The 11267-nt window shown below is 34.9% G+C and overlaps 1 protein-coding gene across 1 annotated transcript in view; it reads left to right on the top strand.

Annotated features, from left to right (window-relative positions):
- The first annotated feature begins 295 nt into the window (after nt 1–295).
- The window catches only part of metap1d (methionyl aminopeptidase type 1D (mitochondrial)), a 13282-nt gene continuing 2310 nt past the window's right edge, over nt 296–11267 (top strand). Inside the window, exons 1-6 of the mRNA XM_080779281.1 lie at nt 296–313; nt 532–681; nt 896–1044; nt 2380–2422; nt 7964–8127; nt 11140–11237. Of these exons, the coding sequence (XP_080635407.1) occupies nt 902–1044; nt 2380–2422; nt 7964–8127; nt 11140–11237 (448 nt within the window). The 5' untranslated portion in view covers nt 296–313; nt 532–681; nt 896–901. The remainder of the gene's footprint in view (nt 314–531; nt 682–895; nt 1045–2379; nt 2423–7963; nt 8128–11139; nt 11238–11267) is intronic.

Here is an 11267-nt window from a genome sequence, read left to right on the forward strand (position 1 = left end):
TCACTACCCTGACCCTACACTGTGTCTAAGGTACCGGTTACTACCCTGACCCTACCGGTCACTACCCTACGCTGTGCCCAAGGTACCGGTCACTACCCTGACCCTACCGGTCACTACCCTGACCCTACCGGTCACTACCCTGACCCTACCGGTCACTACCCTAACCCTACGCTGTGCCCAAGGTACCGGTCACTACCCTACCCCTACCGGTCACTACCCTAACCCTACCGGTCACTACCCTGACCCTACACTGTGTCTAAGGTACCGGTTACTACCCTGACCCTACCGGTCACTACCCTACGCTGTGCCCAAGGTACCGGTCACTACCCTGACCCTACCGGTCACTACCCTGACCCTACCGGTCACTACCCTTACCCTACCGGTCACTACCCTAACCCTACCAGTCACTACCCTGACCCTACCGGTCACTAACCTAACCCTACACTGTGGTCAAGGTACCAGTCACTACCCTACCACTGCCCTGAAGTTAACCCACCACCGCCCCTTTCTTGTGCCCCCCCCCCCCCCCAGCACATCGTGCGGCCCCCCTACGTGGGCAATCCGGGGGTCCCAGAGTGGCCGGACTACCTGGAGATCAAAGACCAGGAGCAGATTGAGGGTCTGACCAGAGCCTGTCTGCTGGCCAGACATGTCTTACTGCTGGCTGGACGCAGCCTGAAGGTACCTGTCTGTCTGCCTGTCTGCCTGCCTGCCTGCCTGCCTGCCTGCCTGCCTGCCTGTCTGTCTGCCTGTCTGCCTGTCTGTCTGTCTGTCTGCCTGCCTGCCTGCCTGCCTGCCTGTCTGTCTGTCTGTCTGTCTGTCTGTCTGTCTGTCTGTCTGTCTGTCATTTGTGTCCGTTGACCCTGCAATGGCGTTCTTGACCTTTGACCTCCAGGTGGGCATGACGACGGATCAGATCGACTTCCTGGTTCACGATGAGACGGTGCGGGGGGGCGCGTACCCCTCCCCCCTCCGCTACGGCGGGTTCCCCAAGTCCGTCTGCACCTCCGTCAACAACGTGGTCTGTCACGGGATCCCTGACAGGTAGGAGGCCCCTCCCCCCTAAATGTGTGCTACCCACACATTTAGCTGTGTTAGTCATTCCACAAATGCCTGATCCTTATATAACAGGCCTATAGAGCGCCGCAGTCCCTCCCCCTTTCAGAAAAACGAGTGGCCCAACAAAACAAATAGTGTTGTCTCCTGACTTTCTTTTCTTCTTTCTAATGATTTGATCGGCCCAAAACATTGTGTTCATTGTTATGATTAGTCACGATCCGAGTTGGCTTTGTCCGCGGCGTAACCGTCTTTAAATAAATTATATTAGAAGTGCCGATGGGAGAATGCATTGGGGTTTCATTTCCTGGGCCACTCGTTTTTCTGAAAGGGGGATCTGCGGCGCTCTATACCCTTCCGACGTGCTCCGCATATTTCACAATCATCCTTTTCCACAAGGCACTTCCTTGCGTCTCTCTCCCATATTGGACTGTCTCTTTCTTCCAACTTTTGCCATTTTGAGTGGTGCAACCACTCCTATAGACAGCTATGTGTGCGGGCTGTGTCCCTGGTCTCTGTTCCTGGCTGTGTCCGAGCACGAAAATAGCGTTTGTTCACCACCAAGTGTCACTGTTGCACAGCCTAACACACAGACACACACAGGCCAGGGAGGAGGGCTTACAGTACAGTACAGTACAGTACAGTACAGTACAGTACAGTACAGTACAGTACAGTACAGTACAGTACCACTCACTTAAGACGGGTCTGATTTTCCAAGTAACATGCAGTCAGTTTAAGGCAGTGCAGAATGTAAACAAGCAACGTAAAGTGTGTCTACATGCTGCCATACGGTGCTGAAAACAGCCGTAAAACGTGTTGGAGAAATGAGGAAATGAATCGAATGAATTTAAAAGGTTTATATTATAAATTTCCGAAATGCATATAAATATTGATAAAAACTATAACTACGGGTATTTTTTCTATAATTTCAGTTATAGTTTTAGTTAGTTTTGTGAACACACAATACAGTTTCAGTTTAGTTATCGTTTTTAATAAATTTTTAGTTTTCATTTAGTTTCAGTTAACTAAAATGTTTTTTTTAATTCTAGTTTTCTTTTTTTAGTTAGTTTTAGTTAACTATTATAACCTTGGTACTGGATACATGTGTTATGGAGTTAGTAATGTTCGGATATCGGGTTTGTGACACCTGCTTTTCAACATGCTTTTATTTTGCAGTCTATGAAGCTTCATTGTCTTAGGTTTCATCATGCTTTTATTTTGCAGTCTATGAAGCTTTATTGTCTTCTTATGTTTCATCATGCTTTTATTTTGTAGTCTATGAAGCTTCATTGTCTTATGTTTCAACGTGCTTTTATTTTGCAGTCGGCAACTTCAAGATGGAGATATAATCAACATTGACGTGACTGTAAGTCGTTACAAATACATTAATTCATATGAAGTAATAAACTATTCCCTTTAACGATTCCTACATAGAAATGTGTTACAACGTGAGTTCATCATGAGCACGTGGTGTTTTAAATGAATATTAATAACTCACGTGGTGTTTTAAATGAATATTAATAACTCACATGGTGTTTTAAATGAATATTAATAACTCGCATGGTGTTTTAAATGAATATTAATAACTCACATGGTGTTTTAAATGAATATTAATAACTCACATGGTGTTTTAAATGAATATTAATAACTCACATGGTGTTTTAAATGAATATTAATAACTCACATGGTGTTTTAAATGAATATTAATAACTCACATGGTGTTTTAAATGAATATTAATAACTCACATGGTGTTTTAAATGAATATTAATAACTCACATGGTGTTTTAAATGAATATTAATAACTCACATGGTGTTTTAAATGAATATTAATAACTCACATGGTGTTTTAAATGAATATTAATAACTCACATGGTGTTTTAAATGAATATTAATAACTCACATGGTGTTTTAAATGAATATTAATAACTCGCATGGTGTTTTAAATGAATATTAATAACTCACATGGTGTTTTAAATGAATATTAATAACTCACATGGTGTTTTAAATGAATATTAATAACTCGCATGGTGTTTTAAATGAATATTAATAACTCACATGGTGTTTTAAATGAATATTAATAACTCGCATGGTGTTTTAAATGAATATTAATAACTCACATGGTGTTTTAAATGAATATTAATAACTCGCATGGTGTTTTAAATGAATATTAATAACTCACATGGTGTTTTAAATGAATATTAATAACTCACATGGTGTTTTAAATGAATATTAATAACTCACATGGTGTTTTAAATGAATATTAATAACTCGCATGGTGTTTTAAATGAATATTAATAACTCGCATGGTGTTTTAAATGAATATTAATAACTCACATGGTGTTTTAAATGAATATTAATAACTCACATGGTGTTTTAAATGAATATTAATAACTCACATGGTGTTTTAAATGAATATTAATAACTCGCATGGTGTTTTAAATGAATATTAATAACTCACATGGTGTTTTAAATGAATATTAATAACTCACATGGTGTTTAAATGAATATTAATAACTCACATGGTGTTTTAAATGAATATTAATAACTCACATGGTGTTTTAAATGAATATTAATAACTCACATGGTGTTTAAATGAATATTAATAACTCACATGGTGTTTTAAATGAATATTAATAACTCACATGGTGTTTTAAATGAATATTAATAACTCACATGGTGTTTTAAATGAATATTAATAACTCACATGGTGTTTTAAATGAATATTAATAACTCACATGGTGTTTTAAATGAATATTAATAACTCACATGGTGTTTTCAATGAATATTAATAACTCGCATGGTGTTTTAAATGAATATTAATAACTCGCATGGTGTTTTAAATGAATATTAATAACTCGCATGGTGTTTTAAATTAATATTAATAACTCGCATGGTGTTTTAAATGAATATTAATAACTCACGTGGTGTTTTAAATGAATATTAATAACTCACATGGTGTTTTAAATGAATATTAATAACTCACATGGTGTTTTAAATGAATATTAATAACTCACATGGTGTTTTAAATGAATATTAATAACTCACATGGTGTTTTAAATGAATATTAATAACTCGCATGGTGTTTTAAATGAATATTAATAACTCGCATGGTGTTTTAAATGAATATTAATAACTCACATGGTGTTTTAAATGAATATTAATAACTCACATGGTGTTTTAAATGAATATTAATAACTCACATGGTGTTTTAAATGAATATTAATAACTCGCATGGTGTTTTAAATGAATATTAATAACTCGCATGGTGTTTTAAATGAATATTAATAACTCACATGGTGTTTTAAATGAATATTAATAACTCACATGGTGTTTTAAATGAATATTAATAACTCACATGGTGTTTTAAATGAATATTAATAACTCGCATGGTGTTTTAAATGAATATTAATAACTCACATGGTGTTTTAAATGAATATTAATAACTCGCATGGTGTTTTAAATGAATATTAATAACTCACATGGTGTTTTAAATGAATATTAATAACTCGCATGGTGTTTTAAATGAATATTAATAACTCACATGGTGTTTTAAATGAATATTAATAACTCACATGGTGTTTTAAATGAATATTAATAACTCACATGGTGTTTTAAATGAATATTAATAACTCGCATGGTGTTTTAAATGAATATTAATAACTCGCATGGTGTTTTAAATGAATATTAATAACTCACATGGTGTTTTAAATGAATATTAATAACTCACATGGTGTTTTAAATGAATATTAATAACTCACATGGTGTTTTAAATGAATATTAATAACTCGCATGGTGTTTTAAATGAATATTAATAACTCACATGGTGTTTTAAATGAATATTAATAACTCACATGGTGTTTAAATGAATATTAATAACTCACATGGTGTTTTAAATGAATATTAATAACTCACATGGTGTTTTAAATGAATATTAATAACTCACATGGTGTTTAAATGAATATTAATAACTCACATGGTGTTTTAAATGAATATTAATAACTCACATGGTGTTTTAAATGAATATTAATAACTCACATGGTGTTTTAAATGAATATTAATAACTCACATGGTGTTTTAAATGAATATTAATAACTCACATGGTGTTTTAAATGAATATTAATAACTCACATGGTGTTTTCAATGAATATTAATAACTCGCATGGTGTTTTAAATGAATATTAATAACTCGCATGGTGTTTTAAATGAATATTAATAACTCGCATGGTGTTTTAAATTAATATTAATAACTCGCATGGTGTTTTAAATGAATATTAATAACTCACGTGGTGTTTTAAATGAATATTAATAACTCACATGGTGTTTTAAATGAATATTAATAACTCACATGGTGTTTTAAATGAATATTAATAACTCACATGGTGTTTTAAATGAATATTAATAACTCACATGGTGTTTTAAATGAATATTAATAACTCGCATGGTGTTTTAAATGAATATTAATAACTCACATGGTGTTTTAAATGAATATTAATAACTCACATGGTGTTTTAAATGAATATTAATAACTCACATGGTGTTTTAAATGAATATTAATAACTCACATGGTGTTTTAAATGAATATTAATAACTCGCATGGTGTTTTAAATGAATATTAATAACTCGCATGGTGTTTTAAATGAATATTAATAACTCACATGGTGTTTTAAATGAATATGAATAACTCACATGGTGTTTTAAATGAATATGAATAACTCGCATGGTGTTTTAAATGAATATTAATAACTCACATGGTGTTTTAAATGAATATGAATAACTCGCATGGTGTTTTAAATGAATATTAATAACTCACATGGTGTTTTAAATGAATATTAATAACTCACATGGTGTTTTAAATTAATATGAATAACTCGCATGGTGTTTTAAATGAATATTAATAACTCACATGGTGTTTTAAATGAATATTAATAACTCACATGGTGTTTTAAATGAATATTAATAACTCACATGGTGTTTTAAATGAATATTAATAACTCACATGGTGTTTTGAATGAATATTAATAACTCGCATGGTGTTTTAAATGAATATTAATAACTCACATGGTGTTTTAAATGAATATTAATAACTCACATGGTGTTTTAAATGAATATTAATAACTCGCATGGTGTTTTAAATGAATATTAATAACTCACGTGGTGTTTTAAATGAATATTAATAACTCGCATGGTGTTTTAAATGAATATTAATAACTCGCATGGTGTTTTAAATGAATAATAATAACTCACATGGTGTTTTAAATGAATATTAATAACTCACATGGTGTTTAAATGAATATTAATAACTCGCATGGTGTTTTAAATGAATATTAATAACTCACATGGTGTTTTAAATGAATATTAATAACTCACATGGTGTTTTAAATGAATATTAATAACTCACATGGTGTTCTAAATGAATATTAATAACTCGCATGGTGTTTAAATGAATATTAATAACTCGCATGGTGTTTTAAATGAATATTAATAACTCACATGGTGTTTTAAATGAATATTAATAACTCACATGGTGTTTTAAATGAATATTAATAACTCACATGGTGTTTTAAATGAATATTAATAACTCGCATGGTGTTTTAAATGAATATTAATAACTCACATGGTGTTTTAAATGAATATTAATAACTCACATGGTGTTTTAAATGAATATTAATAACTCACATGGTGTTTTAAATGAATATTAATAACTCGCATGGTGTTTTAAATGAATATTAATAACTCACATGGTGTTTTAAATGAATATTAATAACTCACATGGTGTTTTAAATGAATATTAATAACTCGCATGGTGTTTTAAATGAATATTAATAACTCACATGGTGTTTTAAATGAATATTAATAACTCGCATGGTGTTTTGAATGAATATTAATAACTCACATGGTGTTTTAAATGAATATTAATAACTCACATGGTGTTTTAAATGAATATTAATAACTCGCATGGTGTTTTGAATGAATATTAATAACTCACATGGTGTTTTGAATGAATATTAATAACTCGCATGGTGTTTTAAATGAATATTAATAACTCGCATGGTGTTTTAAATGAATATTAATAACTCGCATGGTGTTTTAAATGAATATTAATAACTCGCATGGTGTTTTAAATGAATATTAATAACTCGCATGGTGTTTTAAATGAATATTAATAACTCGCATGGTGTTTTAAATGAATATTAATAACTCACATGGTGTTTTAAATGAATATTAATAACTCACATGGTGTTTTAAATGAATATTAATAACTCACATGGTGTTTTAAATGAATATTAATAACTCACATGGTGTTTTAAATGAATATTAATAACTCGCATGGTGTTTTAAATGAATATTAATAACTCACATGGTGTTTTAAATGAATATTAATAACTCACATGGTGTTTTAAATGAATATTAATAACTCACATGGTGTTTTAACCCATTTAGGCCTGACGTCGAAAAAAAAAAAAAACATGTTTCTATGTCAGTTGTTCTCAATCATATTCATGTCAAGGAACCCCAGATATATGACATTGGCCACTGAACCCCATCTGAAAATAAGTAGTTCCAGGGACCCCCCCCCCCCCCCTCTCAGTAGCAAAGATTCGAGGTAAAAACTCGCTCTGAAATATCATATTATTCAAAGATTTCAGGCACATTTTCACGATTTTTCAAAAAATAGCAGATCTACAAGCTCGTAGCGTACGAGCTTGTAGATCTGCTATTTTTCAATAGCTAAAATCATAACAATGTTTAAAACAACCAAAAGGCGTTCCCGCCCCCAAAATGGGTTAAAGGAACATTCCAACATAATTCTTGGCCAATTCTGGCAGCACTATTTGAGAACCAATGGAATAATAATGGGGGGTGTGGCCTATATGATGACACCTTCGTGCCGCCGCCCCACGATAGGTCTACCTGGAGGGTTACCACGGCGACACGTCAGAAACCTTCCTGATTGGCCGGGTGGACGAGGCTGGGCGGAGCCTGGTGGAGGCGGCCCGGCGCTGTCGAGACGAAGCCATCGCCGCCTGCAGGCCTGGAGTGGAAGTGTGTGTGATAGGAAACACTGTGAGGTACGTGCACGCACACACACACACACTGATAGGAAACACTGTGAGGTACGTGCACGCACACACACACACTGATAGGAAACACTGTGAGGTACGTGCACGCACACACACACACACACACACACACACACACACACTGATAGGAAACACTGTGAGGTATGTGCACGCACGCACACACACACACACACACACACACACACACACACTGATAGGAAACACTGTGAGGTACGTGCACGCACACACACACACACACACACACTGATAGGAAACACTGTGAGGTACGTGCACGCACACACACACACACACACACACTGATAGGAAACACTGTGAGGTACGTGCACGCACACTAGGGCTGACCCAAAAAAATCGATTAATCGACGTTCAATCGATACGCACGGGAATCGATTTTTAAATTTTGAATCGAATAGTCATTTAAAAAAAAGCATCCGCTTTTGGTCCGCGAGACGGCCCCATTTGGTCCGCGAGCCATGCTTGCGCCTCGCAGCACCTCGCAACGCCTCCTCTTTCCCCGTGTTAACAAGGAAGGCAAGCGCATGCACCACAGCTCAGTGGACATTAAATATAGGCTACCTTGTTTGATAAGTCATATAAAAACATTACTTACACGAAAATGAAAATATAAACTTCACAGATTATAGATCACTTGGAATTATAACAATCTGTTGAGTATTGCCTGAATAATGCCACTATAAAATCTCAACTTTTATCGATGAGCCATTACGCTGCTTGGATTCACATGGTGAGTGCGCTCAGTGCACCGAAGAATTGATATTTTTTGCTCCTACAGACCCAGACCAAAACACCTTTTCTCTTTGGCATTTAATTGCACCTGATCGTATTATTGTAATAATGTAGCATATACTATTTGCCTGTGTTTTGTCTTTTAATTATGCTTTTTTTTTTTGCGCCGATGGTGATGCGATGCTCCACTTGTTTCAGCCTGCAGGCCTACAGCACTTTGGTCAGCTTTTATTGTTTTAAATGTGCTATATAAATAAAGTTTGATTTAGGCCTATATTGGAGCAGGTGCTGGCAAATAACTAATTACTGTAATGCAGTGAAGTTGCGCAAATGTCAACTCAATTAGCAAGTGGAGCTGCATGCATTCTGCACTGCAGTCTGCAGATCTCTTCTTAGAGTTTACTTTAATATTATGGTTTACTTTCAACCATAAACCATAATATGATTGACAAACCTTGGATTATAATTCTTCATCGACCAACAGCGCATGCAGCATGACTATGAGGTAAATTTAACTATGTGGGATTTCTCCATCGGCATCGCATGTCGATAAAAAAATGGGATTTCACTAGTGGCATTATTCAGGCAATACTCAGATTGTTATAATTCCAAGTGATCTATAATCTGTGAAGTTTATATATTTTTTCCCATACGCACACTCACAGTCACATTAACTTTATGATCAATCAAATCAACCGTGGTTGATTTTATTTCTGACAAGTGTCAGGCTTGAAAAGTTAATTCATGTTACCGTTCGTTTACAATTGACAGAGGAGTTTGGATTATATATATTTTTATTTGATGGAGAGGTAATGCCTGTCTCAGGCAGTTGACTTGTTACGGTCGGATGTTTTATTAAGCCTAATTATTTGTGCGTCACTGCTTTCATGAAGGCTGCAACTGTTGTTGCTTATTGTTTAAAATAAATGAGACCAATACAAGCATGCCTTTCTCTCCGCTATATCGTTGTTTAAGCCAAAGAGTCACTGCTCGCATCGCGCGCGCCGCGCGCCTCCCCCGCCTCGCGACTCGCACCCCCCCCCCCCGTTGACGTTTCGAAGCGTCGACGTTCGAAACGCGGGAATCGATTTTGAATCGATCATCAAATACGGAATCGAAGGTCAGCCCTAACGCACACACACACACACACACAGATAGGAAACACTGTGAGGTACGTGCACGCACACACACACACACACTGATAGGAAACACTGTGAGGTACGTGCATGCACACACACACACTGATAGGAAACACTGTCAGGTGTGTATATATATATATATATATATATATATATATATATATATATGTATATATTTATATATATTTGTGTTTATATTCCAGTCAGGTAGCTCAGGACAGTGGGTTATATTTATATATATATATTTTTATATATGTGTGTTTATATTCCAGTCAGGTGGCTCAGGACAGTGGGTTCCAGGTGTATATATGTGTGTGTATATATATATATATATATTTATATATATTTGTGTTTATATTCCAGTCAGGTCGCTCAGGACAGTGGGTTATATTTATATATATTTTTTTATATATGTGTGTTTATATTCCAGTCAGGTGGCTCAGGACAGTGGGTTCCAGGTGTATATATGTGTATATATTTATATATATATGTGTGTTTATATTCCAGTCGGGTCGCTCAGGACAGTGGGTTCCAGGTGTATATATGTGTATATATATATATATATATATATATATATATATATATATATATATTTGTGTTTATATTCCAGTCGGGTCGCTCAGGACAGTGGGTTATATTTATATATATGTGTGTTTATATTCCAGTCGGGTCGCTCAGGACAGTGGGTTATATTTATATATATGTGTGTTTATATTCCAGTCGGGTCGCTCAGGACAGTGGGTTATATTTATATATATGTGTGTGTTTATATTCCAGTCAGGTCGCTCAGGACAGTTCCAGGTGTATATATGTGTGTATATATATATATATTTATATATATATATATGTGTGTTTATATTCCAGTCAGGTGGCTCAGGACAGTGGGTTATATGTATATATATGTGTGTTTATATTCCAGTCGGGTCGCTCAGGACAGTGGGTTATATTTATATATATGTGTGTTTATATTCCAGTCAGGTCGCTCAGGACAGTTCCAGGTGTATATATGTGTGTATATATATATATATTTATATATATATATGTGTGTTTATATTCCAGTCAGGTGGCTCAGGACAGTGGGTTATATGTATATATATGTGTGTTTATATTCCAGTCGGGTCGCTCAGGACAGTGGGTTCCAGGTGTGTCCATATTTTATCGGACATGGAATCGGCTCCTACTTCCACGGACACCCTGAGATCTGGCACCACGGTGAGGTTCTAATATCTAATATTTCTACAG

The sequence above is a fragment of the Protomyctophum bolini genome (assembly GCF_963924005.1).
Source record: "Protomyctophum bolini genome assembly, chromosome: 12".
NCBI lineage: Eukaryota > Metazoa > Chordata > Actinopteri > Myctophiformes > Myctophidae > Protomyctophum > Protomyctophum bolini.